Consider the following 27,784-nt stretch of genomic DNA (forward strand, 5'->3'; position numbering starts at 1 on the left):
CGTCAAATGGAAAGATTACTCACATTGAACACTGGAACTTGTGTGCCTCCAATTTTTTTCAATTTAGATTTGTTCAACAATGTGCAATTGGTATCACCAACTTGGGCTGTAAAAAGGAGACTGCAACTAACTTTCAAAACAAATAATGTGGACCTTAGTGTGAAGAAATATTGTGGATCATATCAATTATCAAATACCAAATGTTGGACAATACCAAGTCTTATTTGGCAACAAGAAAAAGGATGCGCACAAGACCACTGAGTGAAATCAGAAAGAACTGGACAAATAAATTCTAAACCACAACTCATCCTAATCTTTATGTCACTAATGGAAGCTTGAAGCACCAAAGTCATCAACTATTCACATTTTCTGATAGACACTGATGCTTAATACTTTTATCATGATATCTAAATATAATAAAATTTAGCTAGTATGAAGATATCTAAATGAAGATGATAATATCACAGGCAAAATATGGTCCATTGATTAGGAAAATCAAGCTAAAGTCATTTTTTATACTAAATTCATAATTAAAAAGACATCATAATATGTTTTATACATGCACAAATTGTCATTTATTTGAGGCATATCTAATATTTAGTAAAGTGACGAATATACTTGAAAATTTATGAAAATTATCAAATAATATGTGAGAAATATAGTTATTTTTGTTGTAATATTAATGTAATGAACTTTTTATCGTAACATATTGGCATGTTTAAAAAGCAAAAAAGCTCATAGAATGACAAACTCCAAACTTTAATGTATAACTGGCATTAATTGTAGGCTCAATTGAAGTACAGAAGTCGCAGTTCCAAGCAACAAACAAACTATCATCACTAATCTATTCCGCCAGCCACCAAATTGGAAAACGTCCTCAATTAAATTAAGCACAGCGCCTTGCCAGCTTAAGTTTTTGCAACGCTGAGAGTTCTTCTATTGAGGATTGGTTATTGTAAATATCTTTTAGAGTAATTTCAGGATAGAGCGGAGGATTTTCATCGGATAGCAAATCTTTAATTGGACCATATCGTCTCGAGCAACTGTTGTTCATAAAGAAACTTCCGATTGAAATCCTTGAGCCTTCCTTTTTTGACAACACTCTGTGATAGGCACTTTTGAATTTGTCATTGGTAATCAGCTGCATAAACACACACATAAAAGGAACACTACAATTAAGTTCTATGATGGATTAATAATAGTCAAAGTTGTGCATAACATGTACTTGCCTGCATCATGTATCCTAAGTTTACAACTAGAGCTCCAGGAACAGGGGTAATATCAAACCATTGATCTTCACAAAAGACTTGGAGGCCACCAATTCGATCTTGTATGAGCACAGTGACGAATCCAGGGTCAGAATGTGTTGTTACGCCGATGGTCAATTGTGGTTGAGGGCATTCTGGGTAGTAATTATTCCCAATTGTCATTTCCTCTACACAACCTATGTCTTTCAGGTAATTGGGACTAAGCCCTAAAGCTTCAGACAAAAGTTCACAGAGAATCTCCCCTGTTTTCCACATTTGGTTGTTGTATGTGATCATTATGTCTCTGCAAATTAGCAAAGAAACAAATATAACCTAATCACTATACTTCAAAAGAAAAGGACAATGATTCTTTCCTATCAGCTAAGTTCTGATATATTTTTTACATTCTATTTCATTTGTGATGTTACAAAACAGTTTAAGTCATTTTTATCAGGGACCCAAGTGATGCTGAAAAACAAATTTCTTAGAAAGATGAAAGTGTGGTTCTCACTAAAAGAAATAAAATATGCGAGTCATTTTGCACCATACCTACAAGCTTCCGGCAATTCTTCAGGACTTGAAAAATCACGTCCCAAATCAAAACTCAAAGTATCTTTCCAATAAAGAATCGGTGCACTAAACAAATTTATATTTGAACAATATCTTATTTTTTTCGAGTAATCACGAGAAAAATACTTCTTCTTAACCTCAACATCTTTTTCAAAAAACCTTCGGATCCCGTCAATGGCTTGATCCAAAACGCTTGTTGGGATTCCATGATTGATCGCTTGAAAGAAACCCCACTTCTCACAAGCACTTCTAATTTGGTCAACTGCCTGAGATCGCAAGCTTGCATCTTTGTGGATGCCTTCAAAGTCTATGATTGGGATGTTGATTTTGGGGTCCCTGCAGATCGGCTTGTCATCGAACTTATGTTTGGTGTGTTGATCTTGAATGAAGATCCGAGGAATCGTAGTAATCCCAGAATCTACAAGTCCCTTAACACCAGCTTTTGTCTCATCAAAAGCTTTCAACTCGCTCATTCTGTCACTACTAGGAATGGTTTCCATTGGTTCTGCCTGAATTTTACAACCTTATCTTGTGGTTTATGGAATAAGCTGAGGATTGCTTTGGGTATATACGGTTTACTCTGTTGCTGTGGCCAGAATAATTGTTACATATAATTAGATATTAATTATTTTAGTCTAAAAGAGTCTGCATTATATAATATTATAACTGTCAACTCATTAAGCACAAAAGCACCATGGTGGAGCATATTATTATTATTTTTTTATTTTTTCGTTGAGAGTGCAGGCAACAGTCGAAGGGAATCGATTTCAAATTAACCAAATCCAATACCTTTTTTTTTTTCACTTACTGTTGCTTTTTTTTTTATAATTATTATTGATAGGAATCTAAATGATTGAATCCAAAATTAAATTAGAATTCAACTGTTAAAGTTCCAATCATTGTTACTGATTATTAAGAAGCATGTCAATTTATTCGCATCAAAACAAGTTTTTGGATTCCTAAAGCTTGTGAAAAAAAGCCCACATAAGGCGCTCCGTTAAAACTTCTAAATAATGCACCAATAGCAAAGCAGCATGTATAGCCCAAATTATATGCTTTTAAATAAGCCATTGGTGTTAATCTTTAAATATGGACAAAAAGACTCGTATAAAAATTATTTTTAAGAGTAAGGATAGATATTTTAAAATTTTATATTAAATTTTATTTTAAATCATGTAATATATGATGTGTCATTCATTAAGATTATCTCACTACCTGATTGATACATGGCACATCATTAATCTATTTTTAGTTAAAATTATCTATTATAAAATAAAAGGCCAAATTTATGCTCTCAAATTCAAATGAAATAAAATGTCAAATGTATTTACAAATTCAAATGAATTAGGTTGTATGATATCATTATGGACCCACTTCTAATAACTAGTATATCACAAATATGTCAATTGTATGTGATTAGGTTTGCGTTGCCCACCTGCTTCAACCCTAATTTTAAGAGGATAATTTACAACTAAGTCCCTAATGTTTATCTAACACTAAGAGTAAAATACACTGGAGGTTTGTAAAAGGTACATATAGCATGCTTCTGCTTTCAAACTCTGATTTTACTTCTCTCATAAATAGTAATTACCAATTAGTATGCAAATTATTAGGAGAATGACTAAAAGAAAACTGTTCGTTGTGATAACTAATTATTTTTCCTTCATGTTTCAAAATCCTTCGAACCCCCATCTACCCTTAAAAAAACCATTAATTTTTTATTTTTTGTGACGTTTACTATTTTAATTATCTTTCATGTGGTAAAATTTTACCTCATCATTGATTACTGAGAAGTTTGTAAGGATAGATACTAAAATACAAAACAAGAATATGAAAATTAATATTCTTTTTAACCGCATATGGGCGTTTTAATTTGATGGGTTATTGAAACATAAGGAGAGAAGTGATATGTTTCGACAATCTATGAAGGACTTTTGACAATTTTTTCGACAAATATATAACTAAAAATTTGTAAATTTGATATGAAGAGGCTTTTATTATATCTAAATCAACACCATTAAATTGAATGGACTTGGGGATAAAAATTTAAATCATTATTTTAAGTCAAAATTGGAAGTTAGGTAGTCCCCACCTTTTACGAGAACGCCATTACTTCATTTTTATGGGTTTACAAAACTTGATCTACGAACTACAAGAGTCTTTTCTCAAAGTGTTCCTTAAATTGTTATAGGGTCCTACAATTTGGAGGATATTTGTGACAAGTGGAGAAGAACAAGAAAAGGTAAAAAATGAAAGCTTGGAAATTCTAAGAACCATAGAAGAGAAGGGCCTTGGAGAGAAGAAATTTTTTTGGAGGAGAGAACATTGGCCTTCTAGATCTAGCCTTTGGTTGGATGCCCTATTGGCTGGGAGTCATTGAATAAATATTAGGGCTCAAGTTACTTAAAGCTGACAAGTTCCCTCGTTTGCATGCATGGATCAAAAATTTCAAAGCAGGTTTCAATTATCAAAGATAACCCTCCCGACCGTGATCGGATGCTCATTCATTTCAGCAGTCCGAGGGAGAAGTTACTACATTAATTCTTCGTGAGCCAATGCAGCCATTTTTATGGTTATTAAGAATTTGGATCAACTGCTGATCTAAGCGTGTTTATGTTTGGCGTACGCGTGTGTTTTTTATTTTTTATTTTTTATTTTTTATTTTTGTTGGGGGTGGGGGTGGGGGAGGGTGTGCTACAGTGTGTATAATATAGGAAGATGAAACTTTCATGCCACATAATTTTGTTTTACTATATACGGTCCTTATAAATATTTATTACACTATTTCATATTAGCATTAAATATTATCAATAATTAAAATGGATAGAGCTATTAAGCTATTTTAAATACTTTATTTTTAATAAAATTTTATATTACTACAATATCCCTATTGTAATTTATTATTAATAACAATTTGATATGTTTCCTAATAAAATATGATTTCTCCCAAACACTCATATATAAAATAGTCATTGAATATAGCTGCTCGAAAAAAAAGAATACTGCATGAAAAGCTCCGAAAACCTCGGACGTGGAGGAAACCCTATCTTCGGAGGGACTTTTCCCCCGCCATTTAGGGAGGCTAGAACGACTAAAAAAGCGAGGTTTCGTGATGAAGATTATGCTGGTGTTAACCTTGCGCAGGTCTCGTACAAAGAAACCCTAGTGAATGCGACGCAAGCGATGGAGCAAGGATTTGGAGGCGGACTAGAGGACTGGGATTTTGAGGAAGGGGACGTTATTGAAACTAACGAGGGACCCATGCCGTCCATCACTTTTTCGGCTAGGGTTCATGCTAAGTTGAGTGAGCCTTGGAAGAACTCGGTTGTTGTGAAGTTGCTTGGCCGCACAATTGGCTATAGAGCCCTTTGTGCAAGATTGAATGTCATGTGGAAATCAGCCATGGGTTTTTCGGTGATTGACTTAGAGAACAATTATTACCTGGTTCGTTTTGCTCGGTAGAGGATGCTGTTGATGCTCTAACTAAGGGGCCTTGGCTTATAATGGGTCACTACTTAATGGTGTAGCCATGGACGCCCTCTTTTGACTTCACAAACACGGCTCTTGATCAAGTCACGGTATGGATCCGCTTACCTGGTCTTGTTGTTCATCTTTATGATCGGAAAATCCTATAGAAGCTCAGTTAGTTAGTGGGCAATGTGATTAAAATCAACTCGAATACAGCCTCCTCATCTCGTGGAAGATTTGCTCGTCTTGTAGTGAGTATCTCATTAACTAGGCCGTTGGTGTCTCAGTTTGAGTTGGATAGGAAGATCCAGAAAGTGGAATACGAGGGATTGCCAGTAATATGTTATAAGTGTGGACGTTACGGGCACAGTAGTAGTAACTACAAGGATGCTGGTAATTCGACAAGCTCTAAAGATGCTGGTCAACCCCAACAAGCTATGTCAGGTAACGAGGCTCCTGGCCAACAAGAAGTAGATAGTAATGTGGAACCATTTGGACCCTGGATGATTGCCACCAGGAGAGGAAGGAAGCCTAATAGTGGTAAGGAGAACACTGGCGACTCAAATCGTAATCGGGAGTTTACTGGAGCTGGTATTTCAAGGTTTCAAATATTAGCTCAAGTCCCGGATGAAGGTGGAAACCCTGTGCATGCGGCTTGCATAGATTTCCCTTCCACCCCATGACAGCCATTCATACCCGCCTCAAACCCTATTTTTACCTCCAACACAGAAAACACAGCAAAGACTTTGGCTTGACGTAAGCCACAAAATAAGGCCGTGGCAGCAAGAACTCAGAGCAGGAAACCAAATGTCCCAGTGACTCCTACCTGTAACCCTTTCCAGCCGAGTGCTTTCAATATCAGAGAGAAGGATATAACTCCATTACCCCATGCAAACCAAAATTTTAAACCACACATTTTCCCTCAGCAAGTTTCTAGCAATCAAATTGTGTCCCCTCTCGCAACTACCTTGGATCCCACTAAACATACAATGGTCTTTTGCTTTTCCCAAAACCTTCCTAATGGGGATGTGAGGGAAGTGGCCAAAGAGCACATAGAAAGGCAGGGACCAGACCCATAACACTTAGCCGATCCTCTAGATGATCAAAACACCCTTCGGGCGAAGGAAGGTGGAAATGCTCATACCCATCCAGCTGTGCCTATGAGTGGTGTTGATGGGGATGGGATGGCTAACGATGAAGATTCGATGGTTCAAGAAACGTAGTTGGCGTTGATGGATGATGTCACTGAACAACAGTAGTAGGCTTCTATCCTCTCTTCTTATATTTTTTATGTCAATAAGTATTATGTTTTGGAATGTCCAAGAGGCAGCCTCGGGGGAGTTTAGGCGCTCGTTTAGGACAATTATTAAAAATTACAATCCATCGATGGTGGTTTTAATGGAACCTCGTATTAGTGGGGTTAAAGTCGATGACTTTATAAAGAAGAGTGGATTTGATTATTCACACCGGGTGGAAGCTGTGGGATTCTCTGGAGGAATTTGGCTTATTTGGAAAAATTCTATAGAGGTGGAGGTTTCAATTAATCATAGGTAGTTTATTCACTTTAAAATTTGTACGAACAAGGTCTTTGTGTCTTGGGCAACAACTGTTTATGCCAGTCCAAATCTAATATTACGGAGACAGCTGTAGTCCAAGGCCTTTGGTTGATTGGTGGGGATTTCAACTCTATCTTATATGCTTCAGAAAAGCAGAGGGGTGTGGTTAGGAACTCAGGAGTGTGTAATTTGTTTCGGAAGTGGTTTGATGGGCATCAAATTTTTGACTTAAAATTCAAAGGTCCAAGGTTTACTTGGTCATGTGGATTGCTTTTTAAATGGCTTGATAGAGCTTTGTGCATCAGTGAATGGCTGCTTAAGTATATGGATAATTCTGTGCTCCACCTCTCGAAGGTTGCCTCGGATCACAGGCCGGTGCTGGTTCGGTTTGAGAGAGCTGTGGCTGGCCATTAGAGGAACAGGTCTTTCCGCTTTTTGGCTGCTTGGTTAACACACGAGCATTTCAGTAATTTTGTAAAGCGAGTGTGGAATCCGCAAACCCACTATAGTGCAGCAGCTTTTCATTTTGTTCAGGAGGTTCAAGCTTGGAATCGAGATGTGTTTGGGAATATCTTTCAGAGAAAACGCTGGCTTATGGCTCGGATTAATGGGATTCAAGCCACTCTAGAGAACTATAGCTCTCGCAGTTTGATACGATTGGAGGCCTGCTTGTGAAACGAGCTCGAAATGATGATGAGCCAAGAGGAAATTCTTTGGCTTCAGAAATCTCGAAAGGATTGGCTTTTGCATGGGGACAGAAATACGAATTTTTCCACCAAAAAACTATTGCTCAAAGGCGACGGAATATAATTGAGGCCATCTGAGAAAATTCGGGGAATTGGCTATATGATGAGGAAGATATAAGGAGGCATGCAGTGGGGTATTTTTCTGATTTATTTAAAAGTGAAACTGTAATTTATCAAAATTACCACTTTCCAAATCTATTTCCAGCCTTGGATTCTCATGACGTTGATGTTGTCGCAACCCCAGTTTTGAGGGAGGAAATTAAAAGAGCCGTGTTTAGTATGAAGCCGCTGAAAGCCCCAAGTACAGATGCTTTGCATGCTATATTTTATCAATCCCAATGGCATGTTGTTGGTCCGTCTTTTTGTAGACTTATTGATGATATTTTTACCACGGGCAAGGTCCCGCGAGAGATCAATACTACCCTCCTAGTTTTGATTCCTAAAGAGGAGCACCCTACTAGCTTAAAGATGTTTAAGCCCATAAGTTTATGCACAGTTGCCTACAAGACGGTGACTAAAATTATAGCTAATCGCTTGCAATTGCTGCTGCCTAATCTAATAGGCCCCAATCAGACAAGCTTTGTTCCTAGGAGGCATATAGTAGATAAAATTGTTGTGGCTCGGAAGTAGTTCATTCCATGCGCAGAAAAACTAGCAGGAAAGGATTTATGGCCATTAAGGTCGACCTAGAAAAGGCATATGACTGGCTCAATTGGGATTTCATTTTTGATACGCTTCAACAGACTGGTATTCCAATTCATTTATCTAGACTCATCATGGAATGCGTAACTTCAGCTAGTATGAGCATTTTGTGGAATGGTGAGGCTACAGAGGCTTTCATTCCGGGGAGAGGTATCCGCCAGGGAGATCCTCTCTCGCCTTATCTTTTTGTTCTTTGCATCGAGCGGTTGAGTCATGGTATAACCCAAGCGGTGATGGATGGGAGATGGAGGCCTATTCGGTTGGCCAAATATAGAACTCCTCTAACACATCTCTTTTTTGCAGACGATTTGCTTTTATTTACGGAAGCTTCGATTGATCGAGCTTATGTCGTTCAAGCTGTTCTGGACAATTATTGTAGGAGTTCTGAAGCAAAAGTCAATAAAATGAAAACTAAAGTTTTCTTCTCTAAGAATGTTGCTACTCGGGATGCAAATCTCATAGGTTCTACATTGGGATTTTCGGCAACAAATGAGTTGGGTGATTATCTTGGAATGCCCTTAATCCATTCGCGGGTAAATAAAGATACGTATCAATCCATTCTTGACAAAGTGGATAAGCGGCTTACTGGCTGTAATGTGGCTCATCTATCTTTTGCTCGACAAGTCACCCTGGCTCAATCAATTCTGCAAGCAATGCCTATTTATGCCATGCAAACAACCTTACTTCCTTCTCCGGTGCGGCATAAAATAGACAAATCTTGTCAGCGTTTTATTTGGGATGGGAAGTCAAAGAGTCACAAGATGAGTATGGTGGGGTGTTGCATGCCGAAAAACCATGGAGGTCTGGGGTTTAAAAAAATAGACGAGATGAACCAGGCGCTGCTGATGAAATTGAGTTGGGAGGTTGTTTCTAGCTTGGACAAGCTGTGGATGAAAGTTTTTTGCTCCAAATATGGTTTGGAGTCTCGCAACTTACCGATGTCCCTTCTAGATAAGCCGGGGTCTCGGATTTGGAAGGCTATTCGTAGCACGTGGTTGGCAACGGTGCATGGTGCTCGCTGGTCTATTTGTGATGGAGCTTGAACTCGCTTCTGGTTAGATTGTTGGGCTATGAAATATAATCCCTTGATCAGCCTTGCTCTCCAGCCGATTCCTCAAGAACTTATCAACGCCACTGTGAGTGAATTTACGAATGGGCATGGGGGTTGGAATTGGTCGAGATTTGAGCATTTGCTGCTGCATTATACTCTCATGCAAATTGCTTTAGTCATGCCTCCGGCACCTCATCTTGGGGCTGATAAAATTTACTGGGGTTTTGATCCAAGAGGCATGTTTACGGTTCGGTCAGCTTATGACTCCCTTTGCTATCAACACTTTGCTGATCATGATAGAAATTGGAAGCTACCATGGAGTTGGAAGGGGCCTCAATCCATCCGTCTTTTTCTTTGGCAGCTTATGCATGGGAAACTAAAGACTCACGATAAGCTTGCTAGGCGTCGTATTCATGTTCATGTGGGCTGTGATAGGTGTGGGGGTGCAGTTGAAGATATCCTCCATGCATTGAGAGATTGCAGCTGTATTAAGCAGGTTTGGCGTAAGCTTGTCCCAATGGAAAATCATAACACGTTCTTCAACTCGAATTTATGTGACTGGATTGTTGGTAACTTGCAGAATAAGTGGAAGATTGCATCTTCCCTCCCTTGGGAATGTATCTTTGGTGTGTATTGGGAACGTGTGCAGCAATTAACGTGTGCATGGAGCAGCAACTAACGTGTGCATGGAGCAACTAACATGTGCATGTGCAGTAACTAACGTGTGCATGTGCAGTAACTGTTGTAATATTCTCTTTGTATAGCATTTGTATTCCATTAGGAATAGAAGGAGCAGCTTTTGTATTCCATTAGGAATAGCAGGAGCATATTTAGGAGACTATTTAGAGATTACGTAGCTATCTTTGATTTTGGGTATAGATGTATATATATGAATAACCGTGTAAGATACAAGGGCAATACAGATTTCTTCCGCTCTCACAAACATTTTCATGGTATCAGAGCCTTGAGCCGAACCTTCTAATAAATCAAAATTTTTCCATAGCCGGCGCCGAAGCTAAGCACCATGGCTGAAAGGGAAAAGAAAAACCGAAATATGATAGATTCATCTTCACCTTATTATCTTCATCCCTCTGATCATACGGGCATGATTATATCCCCGGTGAAATTAAGTGGTGAGAATTATGAAGAGTGGTCACGCTCGATGCGTAATGCATTTCGGGCAAGAAGAAAACAATCATTTTTGAATGGCAAGATTGAGAAACCTGCCGAATATGCTCCTGAAATTGAAGATTGGTGGAGTGTGAATTCAATGCTTGTAGGATGGATATTTACATCTTTTGAACCGCATATTCGTTCAACAATCACCTACTATGATATTGTTAAGGAACTCTGGGATGAATTAAAATTGAGATTCTCAATTGGAAATGGACCACGGGTGTTGCAGTTGCGATCCGATCTGGCCAAATGTAGACAAGATGGGCAGACAGTAGCAACCTATTTTGGACGTCTCAAGATTCTGTGGGATGAACTCAGCAACTATGTTCAACCTCCTGTCTGCTCTTGCGGCAACTGCACCTGTAATCTGTCGACGCAGTGGGAAAAACAAAGGGAAGAAGAACGTGTTCACCAATTCTTGATGGGACTTGATGATATGATTTATGGGACGGTTCATTCTAATATTATTGCTCAAGATCCTCTTTCCTCACAAAGTCGTGCTTATGCCTTGGTGGTACAAGAGGAAAGACATCAAACCATTACAAGGACACGTGATGTGCATGTCGAAGCCGTGAGCTTTGCTGTCCAAGCACCCAAGGCACAACAAGGAGTTGCTGTGTCTTTTTCGAATAATGCAAATGGAGAAAAATCAGTGTGTAAACACTGTGGCAAAACCGGTCATGAGATATCATCTTGCTTCAAGATTATTGGATATCCGGAGTGGTGGACTGCTAATCGTGGAAAGGGTAACACAGGCGGACGAGGGCAGACAAATAATTCTGCTGGGCGTAGTAAATCGCATGTTGCTATGGCTAACGCTGCTCTTATGCCTGCTGGTGGAGGAGGAAACCAGGTTAGTCCGACTCTGTCAGCACAAGATCGGGCTGCCCTTGCAGCTACTCTCACGGATGATCAATGGGCAACTATGGTGAATATGCTTAATTCACAAAATAAAGATGTTTCAAAAGAGAAGCTTTCTGGTAAGTGGATTCTTGATACAGGGGCTTCGAGACATATGACAGGAAGCAGAGAATTAATGACTGATCTGTAAAATATTGGGCCTTCGTCCATAGGTCTTCCAAACGGCACATGCTCTCATGCTCAGTGCGAGGGCACTGTTGAGTTTGAAAACAATTTGAGATTGAATCATGTTCTATATGTACCTGATCTTAATTGCAATTTAATTTCTTTGGCTTGCTTGATTAATGATTTGCAGTGCCTTGTCACTTTAACTGACAAACTGTGTGTGATACAGGACCGCACTATGAGGACTTTGATTGGTGTGGGTGAGCAAGAAGACGGGGTCTATATTTTTCGGAGTCCAGCATCAGCAAAGGCGTGTCGTGTCTCTGCAGAAGGAAATTATTATCTATGGCATAGGCGGTTAGGTCATGCTTCTAATAAGATTATTTCTTTACTTCCTGGTGTTAGCAAAATGGAATGTCAGAAATTTCGTGATGAACCATGTGATATTTGTTTTAAAGCAAAACAAACTCGAAATGTTTTTCCTATTAGTATGAATAAAGCCAATGATATGTTTGCTCTAGTGCATTGTGATGTGTGGGGTGCTTATCGTATTTCGTCTTCTTGTGGTGCTCATTATTTTCTTTCCATTGTTAATGATTATTCACGAGGAGTTTGGGTTTATTTGATGGCACATAAATCTGAGGTGGCTCAACTTTTCAAAAATTTTTGTGCTATGGCCAAGACTCAATTCAATAGGCAAGTTAAAATGGTACGAAGTGATAACGGTACAGAATTTAAAGTTTTGAATTCTTTTTTTGCTGAAAATGGCATTGAATTTCAAGCTTCTTGTGTGGATACGCCTCAACAAAATGGGAGTGTCGAACGGAAACACCGTCATCTTCTCAATGTTGGGCGTGCCTTAAGGTTTCAAGCCAACTTGCCTCTTAATTTTTGGGGAGAATGTATTTTAAGTGCTGCTTATATAATTAATCGCACTCCCACTCCTTTACTTGATGGAAAAACTCCTTATGAATTATTGCATGGTAAGCCTCCTCCGTATGCTCATTTTCGTAGTTTTGGGTGTTTGTGCTATGCTCGTTATGTTCCTCGTGACAAGAATAAATTCAATCCTAGAAGTAGGCGGTGTGTATTTGTCGGCTATCCCCATGGAAAGAAAGGTTGGAGAGTCTTTGATTTGGAAACCAATGAATTTTTTGTGTCCCGTGATGTGGTGTTTTTTGAAGATACATTTCCGTATCATGATATCTCATTGGATTGCTCTCCTGCTCATGATCCTTACGTCACACATGATTCTTTACGGGTGCAACATGTTGAGTCTCCTCTTCCTTCACTTGGTAGTAACAGAGACATTTCCTCCAATGACGCTCAGGAGGAACCGAAGTCTAATGATAGGGGGAGCCCATCCTCCCCTCATGCAGTGTCCGATTTGTCCTCTGATTTAGCTGCCCTCCATGACAGGGGGAGCTCTTCTTCTGATGTTTCACTCTCTTTGCCATCATCTGCTGATGAGAATATTGGTATCTCTGTTCGTCGGAGTACACGGTCGAAAATTCCCAACACTCGTCTGCGTGATTTTGTGTGTCATACAGCTCGAGTTATAGACCCCGCCTCCTTATCCCCTGCACCACCATTGTCCTCAGGTACGCCTTATCCCATAGCTAATTTTGTGACTTGTGCTAATTTTTCTACAAATCATTCTCGTTTCCTAGCGGCTATTACTACTCTTACTGAGCCCACTAGGTATTCTGAGGCTGTAAAAGACCCCCGTTGGCGTGAAGCCATGGCCAAGGAGATTGACGCTCTCGAACAAAATGAGACTTGGACACTAGCCGATCTTCCTCTGGGCAAAAAGGCTATTGGTTGCAAATGGGTCTACCGCATCAAGTACCATTCTGATGGCAGTATTGAGAGGTGCAAAGCTCGACTAGTTATCCTTGGTAATAACCAAATTGAAGGGGTGGATTATAATGAGACTTTTGCACCAGTTGCTAAAATGGTTTATGTTCGAACTCTCTTAGCTGTTGCCGTTGCTCGAGATTGGGAGTTACATCAGATGGATGTACATAACGCTTTTCTTCATGGTGACCTTGCTGAGGAAGTGTACATGCAACTTCCTCCAGGTTTTTCGACTACTTGTTCTGGTAAAGTATGTCGTCTTCGTAAATCTTTATATGGTCTTCGTCAAGCCCCTCGTAATTGGTTTGCTAAGCTTGCTGGTGCTTTGAAATCTTTTGGATTTGACCAATCATATGCCGATTACTCTCTTTTTACATTTGCGCATCATGATATTTCTATTCATGTGCTTGTTTATGTTGATGACTTGATTATTGCGGGGAATAATACTACTGCTATCTCTGCTTTTAAAGCCTATTTAAGTCGTTGTTTTCACATGAAGGATTTGGGTGTTCTTAAGTATTTTCTGGGCATCGAGATCTCTCGAGGACCTACTAGCATGTTCTTATCTCAACGCAAATACACGTTGGATATTTTGGCTGAAACCGGTCTTCTTGGTGCAAAACCAGCTCGATCTCCTATTGACCAAAATCATCGTCTTGCTCTTGATGATGGTCCTATGTATTCTGATCCTGTACGGTATCGCAGGCTCATTGGTCGCTTAATTTACTTGACTATTACTCGTCCCGAGCTTTGTTATTCAGTTCATGTTCTGGCTCAATTTATGCAATGTCCTCGTGAGATTCATTGGGAGGCCGCTGCTCGTGTCTTGCGTTATCTAAAAGGTCATCCAGGTCAAGGGATTTTCTTACAACGGAATAGTGCTCTTCAACTTATTGCCTATTGTGACTCGGATTGGGGCGCTTGTCCTCTTACCCGTCGTTCTCTTACTGGTTATTTCATTTTTTTGGGTGGTTCTCCCATTTCCTGGAAGACAAAGAAACAACATACTGTCTCTCGTTCTTCAGCTGAAGCAGAGTATCGGTCTATGGCTTTCACTTGTTGTGAATTAACTTGGTTGAAGGCTTTGTTAAAGTCCCTTGGTGTTTCGCATTCTTTACCGATGCATCTTTACTGTGATAGTCAGGCAGCGCTTCATATTGCTGCCAATCCTGTTTTTCATGAGCGCACTAAGCACATTGAAATTGATTGCCACTATGTGCGGGACCAAATCCATGCTTGTAATATTGCTGCTTCTCATGTTCGTACTTCAGAGCAACTTGCAGACATTTTCACAAAGGCGCTTGGTCGACACCAGTTTGAGAATATCCTTTGCAAGTTGGGCATTCGTGATCTTCATGCTCCAACTTGAGGGGGAGTATTGGGAACGTGTGCAGCAACTAACGTGTGCATGGAGCAGCAACTAACGTGTGCATGGAGCAGCAACTAACGTGTGCATGGAGCAACTAACATGTGCATGTGCAGTAACTAACGTGTGCATGTGCAGTAACTGTTGTAATATTCTCTTTGTATAGCATTTGTATTCCATTAGGAATAGAAGGAGCAGCTTTTGTATTCCATTAGGAATAGCAGGAGCATATTTAGGAGACTATTTAGAGATTACGTAGCTATCTTTGATTTTGGGTATAGATGTATATATATGAATAACCGTGTAAGATACAAGGGCAATACAGATTTCTTCCGCTCTCACAAACGTTTTCAGTGTGGCAGTTTGGAGGTTGTGGTTCTGAAGGAACCATTTTTTCTTTGCGGGGAAGTTGGTGGATAGCTTAACAGTCTATCTGGATGTTGTGGCCAGAGCTAATGAAATTTCCAGAGTTAATAACTCCTACCAAACCAAGATAGAGGCGGTGACGACAGAGACTCAGCAATTCGAAGAAGATCGAAAATCAAGACATAAAATCAACTCAAGAATGGCTGCAATCTGCAGACGTATTGAGATGTTTCTTTAGGAATTCGTTAATTAGGGATTAACGAACCCTTTCTATTTTTTTTATTTCTTTAAAGGCAGATCCTCTTTTTTTTTTCCTTTAAATTTACACCGATAAAATTTTATTTTAAAAAAAGTATTTATCCGTCTTATAACCGGTTAGATCTAATTTAATTAAAAATTTTTATTATTTCATAATTTTTATAAATCATTGATTTAATCTAACGGTCCATAATAATTACAGCATTAATGCCGTAATTTTAATTACGGCATCACAGAATTTTAGAAAGTGGAGACTTATAAAACCAGTTAGTTAAATTATGTTATGAGATAGCTGATGTGTTTAGTTGACTTGGCATTTGTGGGGCCTAAGTGGTTAAGCTGTTAAAGTTGACACCTTATTTCTATTACAGTGGTGCACATGTAAAACAACCAATTTGCTGATTTGTAATGCATGTTTAAAAAAAAGGGTGATTAGAATGATCAAGTGTTGTAGATAGAGAACTCTGAGTTAAGTGGTTTAATCTTTGTTACTTGGTCTTCCATTTGTAATCATCATTCATCAAGAAAAGCTTTAGCCCTTGTTGGGGATTCAGTCGCGGATGTAGGTTCAATTTAGAACCAAACCACGTAATCCTTTAAGTGTTGCTTTCTTTAATTCCTTTTATTATTCTTTCTTTGATATTGTTGTTGATTCTGTGCTCATTCTTGATTGATTAGTCTCAGTTGTTTGATTAATTGGAGAGTATTTTTCTCTAATTTCTTAACACTCAGGAAGAGTTATGGTGGCGTCTTGCCTGGTGCTATAGTGCAGTTGTCACAATTTTGAGTGGCTGAAGACTTTTTTGTTCAATGGGTTGTTAATGGGGATCACTTTCATATTGTTCGTGTTTGGTATCTCTTCTTATCATAGTAAAGAATCAACTTTTGAGAGCAGCCCTTTGTCAATATTCCGTGCTGTCAAAAACTCAGCACGGAATAGAAACTCATGTACCCTTCTTCTGTGGATCAGTTTTTTCGCAATGATTATAGAAATCAAATTTTTTTTTTTGAAAGGAGAAATCAATTAAACTTGTCGCCTCGCGTCAAATTCTTCAGGCAAATCCCACTTGCTCCTTATCTATAATTTACTAGTCATATTGTGCACTTTAAACTTATTAGCAAACCTTATTAAGAAGGAATTTCTTTTTTGAAAAAAATGATCAAATCTCTTTGTCTGACATATATATTAACTCTCTGAATCACAAATGGCTAGACAAAGCTGCCATTATAGAATCGTCAAGCTCTTTTAGTCCAGAAGAACAAGAAAAAGTAGGCAAAGTTTGCACTGTGGCTCATGTCAAGAAACCAAAGCGTCTTTTAAAAATGTTTCCAATGTTTACTAGCTTCCTAGTGTTTGGAATGGTTAGTTCAGCAGGAGACACTTTTGGCCTAAGCAAGAGCCAACATGCAATCTGAAGAATTAATGATCTTTCTACTTTTAACCAAGTGCATATTCTCTAGTACGACCTCTTATATATCACAGAAGTTCATTTCACAAATGTTTCCGAAAACTAAACAAGGACAAGCTCAAAAGTAAGAATTTTGATTGGAATGGTAGTATCCACATTTTATTGTGCCGCAACATGGCATGTTGAGGTTCACAGGTTGATTGTAGTTCGTAAAGGAGGATTACTAGACATGCCCAAAGAAGCTGTACCAATGAGTATCTCCTGGCTTGCCCGCAATTCTTTCTGTTAGGACTCATGGAAGGCCTTGCTCAGGACGGGTTAGATGAATTCATGAGCTATCATTTCCCTGAATGGACAGGGGAACATGTAGCAGCAATTAGTAGATTTTTAATCGGAATTGGAAGCTTCCTCAATATTGTTTGCATTTATGCAAACAAAACCTTTTTTTGGGTAGCACTTATCAACCGCAGTAGGTTGGACAAGTCCTATAAGATGTTAGCCATTCTTGCTTACGTAAATATGTGCTACAACTGGTACTTGTCAACTCTTTATATGCTAAGTGTTAAAAATGATGTAGTTAAAGCCCGCACTCTTTCCAGGCCCAGTGAGCAGCTTTGTGCCCAACCCGATACAAAATCTTCATCATGGAACTTCCGACACGACAACACACCCGTGGATGAGTTGGTTAATGACGTCTTCCATGCAGACAACAAGAAGTCACTGTCAGATTCACTACCCTAATTTCCGTATCCAATTATGATAATCCTGTACCTGTTTGAACAACCTCCGTTAACTGTGGTAATATTGTAATTTTTAAAATAACTATTATTAGCTTAACAGTAAAAATTATTAGGTGTGAAAGGAGTTGGACAAGCGTTTAGTTAATTTTGATTTTGTATAAATTAATAAAATCTTTCTATAGTTTTAATGTTGGGACCAAAGTAATTTTATTATTATGAGAAGATTATAATTTAATACAAGTATATTCACAAAAAATATTGTTTTGACTTAATCATCTTTTTGCATATAATCTGTAAACTATAGTAATAAATAATAAATGAAGTTTGTCAAATTCTAATGTATAAATATTAATAAACGAGATAGATTGTACATATTTTTATAAGGTTGCTGCATTTATCTTAGGTAACATTTACTTAATTATGACACACCTTTGGACACTAATTTTCATTTAATATTCTTAAACTTGGATACTTTAATAATTGATATTAAGTCTAGGACAGGCTATTGTACCTTGTCTTAGACTGCATGTCAACATCATATCTCAAAAAAGAAAAAAGGTGTCAAGCAAGTTCGTAGAAGAAATACTTGAGATGAGTCCATCACTGCTGCTACAAGTTAATGCCAAAGGCGAAACTCCACTTGTCGTTGTGGCAAAATTAGGCCATTCTGATATAGTGAGAGTTATTTGTTGAGTTGTGTCCCATATTAGCTAGTAAATGAGAGATATTTGGGTTTATGAGTAGGTTAGGTCACTCCACCCAATAAACTAGTCTTTTAGGTTGGATACCTAGAAATCCTAAGCCGAGTCCCCCAATAACAGGTATCAATTAGCTATAACATGGTGAAACAACTCAGGTGTGTTGGAGAAAGGACTGAAGTCCGACAGTAGAGGGGAGATACTAGGGTTTATAAGTAAAATAGATCAATCCATCCAATAAACTAGTCTTTTAAGTTGAATACCTGAAAATCATAGGGCCAACCCCTCCAACGTTCTCATATAAAAAGAAAAACTACCTCAACACAAAGATGCAAGGGTACAAATTGCCAACAGATGACTAGGAGCAAAATTAGGCCTTTTTTAGTGGCTTTCACCATTCCTTGTGGCTATAAAAGCAAAAATGGCACAGCAATCCTAAGGAAAAATATAGTTTTTCAAGCATTTATGGTAATAGGATAGAGCCATGTTTGATATTGAAGTTTAGCAGCTATACCTTTGAAACTACATGTAGTAAAGTATTTAGTAAACGCTAACTATTGTAACTTAGAAGGTAAGTTGATATGATACAACTATTTTTATAATGAAAAACTTATAACATATTTATTATTTTTGTCAAAGTTATTATTTAAAAGTTATGTTTACTACACACTATTATCTTTTATTTTATAATTATAATTTTTTTTCCTCAGCAGTTGCAACTTTAAAGTTATAGCATTTCAATACCAAACAAGACCTACCATATACCATTGCCATAAGCCTTTCTCTTGTTACCGTCTTTATTCACTTCATAGTGTCTCTTAAAACTAGCGCAACTTCTCTTAAAAATGAAGAAACTAAAGATTTCGATGATGCTTTGTTCATTGCCTCTTTTTATTTCATCATGTTTTCCATTGGTGATTGCATATGTTACAGGCACATATGCAATGTTAGCACTTTCTTTAGGCCTTGCCATTATCCTTGTTTAATTGGCTTGACATTTTCTTGTGTTTTGGTTCATCAAAAGATCGGTGAATCAGTAAGATAATGTAATTGATTGTATGTAGGATCACCATTTTTTTTGTCAATAAACAATGATTGATTGATTCAATATTTGATAATTAATATCTATCCTTAATCTCGGATTATGTTAATTAATTGTACATCAATTACTGATGTTTCAATGAAAATCAAATTTAGTATTTAGTGTTGGAAAATTTTCAAAATAAATGTGTCTTATGGTAAAGACATGTCCTATTAATTGTGCCTTATAGAAAAGGTACATTTCACTAAAGACATGTCTAATTAAAATGATGTCTTGTTGTAAGGACATGTCCATTTAATTGTGTCTTGTAGAAAAGGTATCTTTTTACTAAATGATATATTTTCATGGCAACATTTCACGTAAAGATGCATCATTTCATGGTGACATTTCATTTGAAATGGTGATGGTTCAATTTGGACCATTGATTAAAATCAAATCTAGATCCAATGGCCATGAATGAAGGGGTATCATGAAAGATGATAACCCAAATGAGGGGGCACAAGTATATCTATAAATAGGGGTCATGTTTAAGCCATTTAGACATGAAATAAAGGATCCTACACCACTCTTTTCTTAGCATTCTTTTCTAGTACGAATTTCAACACAAAACACCCATTTCTTTTGTGCATTCACATTCCAATATATTGTTTTCTGCATGAACAATATATTGTTTCTTGGCAGGCTTGCAACATTCAAGAGTATTCTGATTTGCTTTCGTCGATGCACAACGCAAGCAAACAAACAAGTGCTTCATTGTATCCTGGAGGCGTATTTGCTTAACCCATGTGCATCACTCAATTGGTGGGGGCAAATAACGTCTTAAGGAAAGCGACATTTGTAACGTGCCTTGAAGCACACAAAATTTCTGCAGTTTCTTCCTATATACAGAGTTAGTTGTAAACACATTACTTTATATAATAAAGTTCCACCATTATTGTTGTATTTCTCTACATTTGCCATTCCCCACAAATTTTACCACCAACAATCTTAAGACGTTATTTCTACAACAATGGCACCAAGTTCATCTATTCGACAATTCGCAGTAGATTTTGTCAAATTGGAGCGGTTCGATGGTGGCAACTTTATTCGTTGGCAGAAAAAGTTGCATTTCTTGTTGACAAGTCTCAATGTGGTCTATGTTCTCACAACACCAAAGCCTCAAGAACGTGAGAATGAGACATTAGCGGAAACCAGAGGGCGACATAAGTGGAAGCAAGATGACTATGTGTGTAAGGGACACATTTGCAATGCCATGTCTGATACTTTGTTTGATCAATATCATAACAAACCTACATCAAAAGAGATATGGGACTCATTAGAGGCTAAGTACGTGATGGAAGATGCCACAAGTAAGAAATTCTTGGCTTCTAAATTTTTTAATTATAGAATGGTTGATAATAGACTTGTGGTTGAACAATATAATGAGATTTTGCATATTCTTGATCAATTCAACCAACATAACATGAAAATGGATGAGTCTATTATTGTCTCTTCAATTATTGATAAACTTCCTCCCTCTTGGAAAGACTATAAGAAAAGTCTTAAACATAACAAAGAGGAAATTAGTCTGGATGGCTTAGGCCAAAGTCTTCGTATTGAAGAGGAACTCAAGCTTAATAGTTTTGAGGATCAGACTACTACGTCCTCTAAAATTAATGTCGTAGAGGAAGGGAAGGAGTTTAAACATTCTAATCACCTTAAGAATAATCAAAAGAGAAAGTTTGATTCCAAAGAGAATCAAAACAATAAGAAGAAAAAGAAGGGTACATGCCACCACTGCGAAAAACCTGGCCACTTCAAAAGAGATTGTCGACTTCTGAAGAAACAAAAGGAAGTTTCGAACACAAATTTTATGGCCATGATATCTGAGATTAATGCTCTTGAAGATGATAATGCATGGTGGATAGATTCTGGTGCAACTAAGCATGTATGCAAGGATCGTAGCCTTTTCAAATCTTATAAAGCAGTGGATGATGGAAGTGTTCTTTACATGGGAAATTCCTCCACTGCAATAGTTAAAGGAAAAGGCAATGTGCAACTAGAGTTTACTTCTGGAAAAACTTTAACTCTTACTGATGTTTATCATGTTCCTGAAGTTAGGAAAAACCTTGTATCTGGTAGCCTTCTTAATAAGTTTGGCTTCAAACTTGTTTTTGAGTCAAACAAATTTATATTATCTAAGGGTGGTACCTTTGTTGGGAAATGATAAATGTATAAAAGAATGTTTAAACTCAATATCAATAATATGAATGTTTCTTCTGCTTATATGGTTGATTCATTATCTTTGTGGCATAATTGTTTAGGACATGTGAATATTAGAAGATTGCATGATATGACTAATTTAGAGTTAATTCCTATGCATGAAAAATGTAAAGTATGTGCACAGACTAAAATCACAAGATCTCCTTTTCCAAAAATTGAAAAAACATCTTCTTTATTGCATTTAATTCATAGTGATGTGTGTGATATGCATAGTAATCCTTCTAAAGGTGGTAAAAAATATTTTGTAACATTTATTGATGATTTTTCAAAATATTACTATGTGTATTTATTACATTCTAAAGATCAAGTGTTAGAAAAATTTAAAACTTATAAAAATAAAGTTGAGAATTTTTGTGACACTAAAATTAAATGCCTTAAAAGTGATAAAGGAGGTGAATATGCTTTTTCTGAATTTTGTGAATCTGTTGGCATTGTACATGAAACTAGCACTGCATATACTCCACAACAAAATAGCGTAGCTAAAAGGAAAAATAGGACATTAATAGAAATGGTTAATGCTATGCTTTTTAATGCTAGGCTTGGTAAAGGTTTTTGGGGTGAAGCTATTTTAACTGCATGTCATATCTTAAATAGAGTGCCTAATAAGAAAACAAAGGTGGCCCCATATGAATTATGGAAATAGAGAAAGCCTAATCTTTCTTATCTAAGAGTTTGAGGTTGTCGAGCCATTGTAAGACTACCAGAACCTAAGATAAAGAAATTAGGAGAAAGGGGCATTGAATGCATATTCTTGGGATATGTAGAGCATAGTAAAGCTTATAGGTTTCTTGTAACAGAACCTAATAGCTTTGTTGAGATCAATACTATAGTGGAATCTAGAGATGCAATATTCTATGAAAATAGATTTTCCACTATACGAAAAAGTATTGATTCTCAAGAGAATGATAAACATATAGAAATTGGTCAAAAGTGTGATGCTAATAATGAACAAAATCATTTGAGAAGAAGTAAAAGAATAAGGACTATAAAATCTTTTGGACCAGATTTTATAGTCTATTTAGTTGAAGGGACAAGAGACTTACAATCAAAACAGACCATGATCACACCTACTATAGAGTCTGATCCCCTCACCTATGAAGAGGCAATGAAGTCTCAAGATACTGCTTTTTGGAAAGAGGCCATTAATGATGAAATGGACTCTATTGTGGGTAATAAGACTTGGAAATTAGTTGATTTACCACCTGGCTCTAATCCTATAGGTTGTAAATGGATTTTCAAAAAGAAGAAGAAAGTTGATGGAACAATTGAAAGATTTAAAGCAAGACTAGTAGCAAAAGGCTTTACACAAAAAGAAGACATTGATTATTTTGATACTTATGCACCTGTTGCAAGAATTGCTACTATTAGAGTCTTGATTGCTTTGGTTTCAATTTATCAATTTGAAATCCATCAAATGGATGTAAAAACAGCTTTCTTAAATGGAGAATTAGATGAGGAAATTTACATGAAACAACCAGAAGGGTTTGTTATGCCAGGACAAGAACATAAAGTTTGTAAACTAGTTAAGTCTTTATATGGTCTTAAACAAGCTCCAAAGCAGTGGCACGAAAAGTTTGACAAAGTGATTGTCTCAAATGGATTTAATATTCATGAATCTGATAAATGTGTCTATAGCAGATTCAATGGAAATAAAGGTGTGATTATTTGTTTATATGTAGATGACATGTTAATTTTTGGTATTGATAGTGAGAGCATTAAACTCACTAAATCATTATTGTCATCTAATTTTGATATGAAAGACATGGGACTTGCTGATGTGATTTTGGGGATTAAAATTATAAAAAATGAGAATGGCCTAGTATTGACCCAATCACATTATATTGAGAAAATTTTAAAGAAATTTAATTATTATGAATGTAAGTCTGTGTCAACACCTTTTAATTCAAACATAAGACTGTATCCTAACACTGGCAGATCAATATCTCAATTAGAATATGCATGTATTATTGGGTGTCTTATGTATGCGATGACTTGTACTAGGCTTGATATTGCTTTCGCTGTTGGAAAGCTCAATAGATATACTAGTAATCCAAGCCAAGCACACTGGCAAGCAGTGTACAGAATTCTAAAATATTTAAAACATACAATGGATTATGGTATATACTACACTGGATATCCTTCAGTTTTGGAAGGATTTTCGGATGCTAGTTGGATTACTGATTGAGATGATCATACATCCACAAGTGGTTGGATTTTTAATCTTGGTGGAGGAGCTATTTCATGGGGCTCAAAGAAGCCAACTTGTATAGCAGACTCCACCATGGCTGCAGAATTTGTAGCTTTGGCTTCATTTTGCAAAGAAGCTGAATGGTTAAGGAATTTGCTTATAGAAATTCCTATTTGGCCTAAACCAATGCCTCCTGTATCTATTCACTGTGATAGTGAGGCAACTTTATCAAGAGCATATAGTCAAATCTATAATGGAAAGTCTAGGCACATTGGTCTAAGACATAGTTATGTAAGACAATTACTTACAGATGGAGTAATCACAATTAACTTTGTGAAATCATGCCAAAATTTGGCAGACCCCTTAACTAAAGGCCTTGCAAGGGATATTGTATTTAAAACTTCTAAAGGGATGGGACTGAAGCCAGCATCATCTTATCACCAATGATGGAAACTCAACCCAACACTTGAAATATCAAGATCTTGGGTTCAATGAGCAAAAGTACATCATATGTTGTGATAGCAAGCACTATAATATTTTTAGATGCGTCCCAAAGGTTAGTGCTTGATACCTGTAACATATGGGAAAGGTTAAGCTACTTAGCTTTTAATGGACTTATAAATGTTTTAGTTACAGGGACATTCTAGATAAGTCTACCTATGTGAGTGTAGGAGGTGGTGCCGCTTCCTATGTAACTTGGCTGGTTACTAAAGCGCTCATGAAAACAGGATATAGACACAGGGCCAATCCACGTGTCGGCTAAGGAATACTTGAGAATTTGAAAACTTATGTGTGAGATATATCCGGTTAGTCGATTAAGGTCGCTGGTTCAAAGCTTGCCTACCATGCCACCTTGATTAACTTTGATGTATTGTCACTAAGTGAAGGTTCAAGTCCAAAAGACACCTTCATCTATGCATAAGTTTTCCAAGCCTGTGCAAGATAATTTTTCAAAATTCATTTATTTTGAAAATAGTGGGGGATTGTTGGAAAATTTTCAAAATAAATGTGTCTTATGGTAAAGACATGTTCTATTAATTGTGCCTTATAGAAAAGGTACCTTTCACTAAAGACATGTCTAATTAAAATAATGTCTTGTTGTAAGGACATGTCCATTTAATTGTGTCTTGTAGAAAATGTATCTTTTTACTAAATGATATATTTTCATGGCAACATTTCACTTAGAGATGCATCATTTCATGGTGACATTTCATTTGAAATGGTGATGGTTCAATTTGGACCATTGATTAAAATCAAATCTAGATCCAATGGCCATGAATGAAGGGGTGTCATGAAAGATGATAACCCAAATGAGGGGGCACAAGTATATCTATAAATAGGGGTCATGTTTAAGCCATTAAACATGAAATAAATGATCTTACACCACTCTTTTCTTAGCATTCTTTTCTAGTACGAATTTCAACACAAAACACCCATTTCTTTTGTGCATTCACATTCCAATATATTGTTTTCTGCAGGAACAATATATTGTTTCCTGTAGGAACAATATATTGTTTCTTGGCAGGCTTGCAACATTCAAGAGTATTCTGGTTTGCTTTCGTCGATGCACAACGCAAGCAAACAAACAAGTGCTTCATTGTATCCTGGAGGTGTATTTGCTTAACCCATGTGCATCACTCAATTGGTGGGGGCAAATAACGTCTTAAGGAAAGCGACATTTGTAACGTGCCTTGAAGCACACAAAATTTTTACAGTTTCTTCCTATATACAGAGTTAGTTGTAAACACATTACTTTACATAATAAAGTTCCACCATTATTATTGTATTTCTCTACATTTGCCATTCCCCACAAATTTTACCACCAACATTTAGTTGATCTGTTTAATTTGCTGTCATGATAGCATTGAATTGATGAGAGGCAGTGAAAATTAAACAAATTTGATATTTCAAATTGTGTGCAATTTCTAATGTTCAATAAAGAATGAAATCGTGCTTATTTGTACATAAAGACAAAATTAATAAAAGTGCATGAGTTCATTTTGTAGTGAATTATTTTGCTTAATTATGATACCCCTTTGGACGCTGGTTTTCTTTTAATTTCATCTTAAATTTGGACACTTTAATAATTGATAGGAAGTCTTGGGCGGTTGCTGTGCTCATCAGTTTGTACGTCAACATCATACCTCAAAAATGAAAAAAGGTGTCAGGCAAGCTCGTAGAAGAAATACTTGAGATAAGCCTTCATTGTTGCTACAAGTTAATGCCCAAGGCGAAACTCCACTTGACTTTGCGGCAAAATTTGGCCATTTTAATATATCAAGAGTTCTTTTGAGTTGTATTCTAGATTGAATAGTAAAACCGACATACTTAAGTTAATAAGTAGGATGAGTCAATCCACTCAATAAGTTAGTTTTTTTAATTGAATACTTAGAAATCCTAAGCCGAGCTTCCCCAACAATTCTTATTGAAAAAGCAAAAGTAGCTCAACATGAAGATACAAGGGTAGGAGCTGCCAGGAAGATGATTGGGAGCAAAATCAAGCCTTTTCAGCAGTTATCACCATTCCCCTACTCGCTATAAGAGCGAAAATGGCACTTTAAACCTAAGGATAAATGCAGCTTTTCGAGCATTTATGGAAACAAACTAACATATACCATCGCCATGAGCCTTGTTCTTGTTACCGTCCATATTCACCTCATAGTGTCTCTTGAAGCTAGCACAACGTCTCTTAGAACCGAAAAAAGATTTCGATGATGCTTTGTTCATTGCCTCCTTTTATTTCACCATGTTTTCCATTGAAGCAATGGTGATTGCATTCTTTACGGGCACATATGCTATGTTAGCACCTTCTTTAGGCCTTGCCATTATCACTTTTTTAATTGGCTTTACGTTTTCCTTCTTTGTGTTTTTGTTCATCAAAAGATCGGCGGGTTAGTAAGATAATGTATCTGATTATACGTAAATCACCATCTTTGTTTATTAGTACGCAATTATTGATTTTAATTTATCATAAACATTGATTGACTCAATCTTTGATAATCAATATCTATCATTATTCTTAAATTCTGTTAATTAATTGTACATCAACTACTAATGTTTCAATGAATAAAATCAAATTTGATATTTAGGCAGTCCGTTTAATTTGCCATCATGATTACATTGAATTGAAGGGAGGCAGTGAAAATTTAACACATTTCAAATTGTCTGTAATTTCTAATGTTCAATAGGGAACGAAATCTTATTTATTTTGTGCATAAAGACAAAATTAATAAAGGGCATGAGTTTATTTTGTAGTGAATTATTTTTTTTTACTCTAGTGGTCATGTACAATTTTGTGTGTAATGTCATATGCAAATAGCATTACTCAATTGGAAATTATGTTTTCTTTAGGCATTTATTTTTCACCAAATCCAAAATCTCACAAATTTTTAAAAAAATTGGACTAGACCAAGTTTTTAGAATAATAAAAAAACCATCTTATCAGCTGTATTGCCAATGGATTCTCTCTCCAATACTATGAGTGACGAAACTGCATTATTAACAGGCAGCGATGGCGATAGTGAGTTGTGGTAAATGGATCCTGATTTTTTCAAAGCAGCAATTAAAGGAAATACTGAGCCCTTAAAGGATACGGCGAGAGATTTAGTTGAGGGGTCAAGGCACTGGAGCACTCGAGACTGAGTGTGTATGTACATATATTTTATACAAACTAGAATTGACACACAGTCGTAGCACTTTGAAGTTGTCGAATGGGAATTGCATGATGAGACTGTCTCATTGGAACCGTTGCGATGCTCGTGTAACTCATCAATTAAAGTTTCGTAGAGGAATAAAGAATTTATACAATACTAAGGTAAAGAACTTCCATATTTATATGATATTAGATTGTTCGATGGTCAAGGCATAGCTTGTCAATTAATTAATAAAAGACTCTGATGTTTTTCCATAAAACAAAATGCATAAGTATGATGTTTTTCCATCAAATAAAATGCATGAGTATCTATCTTTTAATATATAAATGGCACCTCTTATACGATATCACTAAAGGCTAAATACTTGTTTAATTGTTATATTTTAAGTTGCTCAAAATACCCT

The 27,784-nt window shown here is 36.8% G+C and overlaps 1 protein-coding gene across 1 annotated transcript; it reads right to left on the reverse strand.

Moving 5' to 3' along the window:
- Positions 1-858: 858 nt before the first annotated feature.
- Positions 859-2,336, reverse strand: LOC18031204 (deacetoxyvindoline 4-hydroxylase). The gene is made up of 3 exons (XM_006420425.2): positions 1,797-2,336; positions 1,230-1,551; positions 859-1,141 (listed from the first exon to the last, which is right to left on the reverse strand). The coding sequence occupies exons 1-3, from the start codon at positions 2,315-2,317 to the stop codon at positions 887-889; spliced, it is 1,098 nt and encodes a 365-aa protein (XP_006420488.1). The 5' UTR covers positions 2,318-2,336; the 3' UTR covers positions 859-886.
- Between the last annotated feature and the right edge of the window lie 25,448 nt (positions 2,337-27,784).

Source organism: Citrus clementina, unplaced genomic scaffold (assembly GCF_000493195.1).
Source record: "Citrus clementina cultivar Clemenules unplaced genomic scaffold, Citrus_clementina_v1.0 scaffold_9, whole genome shotgun sequence".
Classification (NCBI taxonomy): Eukaryota; Viridiplantae; Streptophyta; class Magnoliopsida; order Sapindales; family Rutaceae; genus Citrus; species Citrus x clementina.

What these genes read in the sequence shown, in the direction of transcription:
- LOC18031204 (XM_006420425.2), bottom strand. Translation starts at nt 2,317, where the DNA reads ATGGAAACCATTCCTAGTAGTGACAGAATGAGCGAGTTGAAAGCTTTT. An exon ending in GAATTGCCGGAAGCTTGTAG is followed by an intron (nt 1,552 to 1,796) that starts GTATGGTGCAAA and finishes GCTAATTTGCAG; the next exon opens with AGACATAATGATCACATACA. An exon ending in ACTTAGGATACATGATGCAG is followed by an intron (nt 1,142 to 1,229) that starts GCAAGTACATGT and finishes GTGTTTATGCAG; the next exon opens with CTGATTACCAATGACAAATT.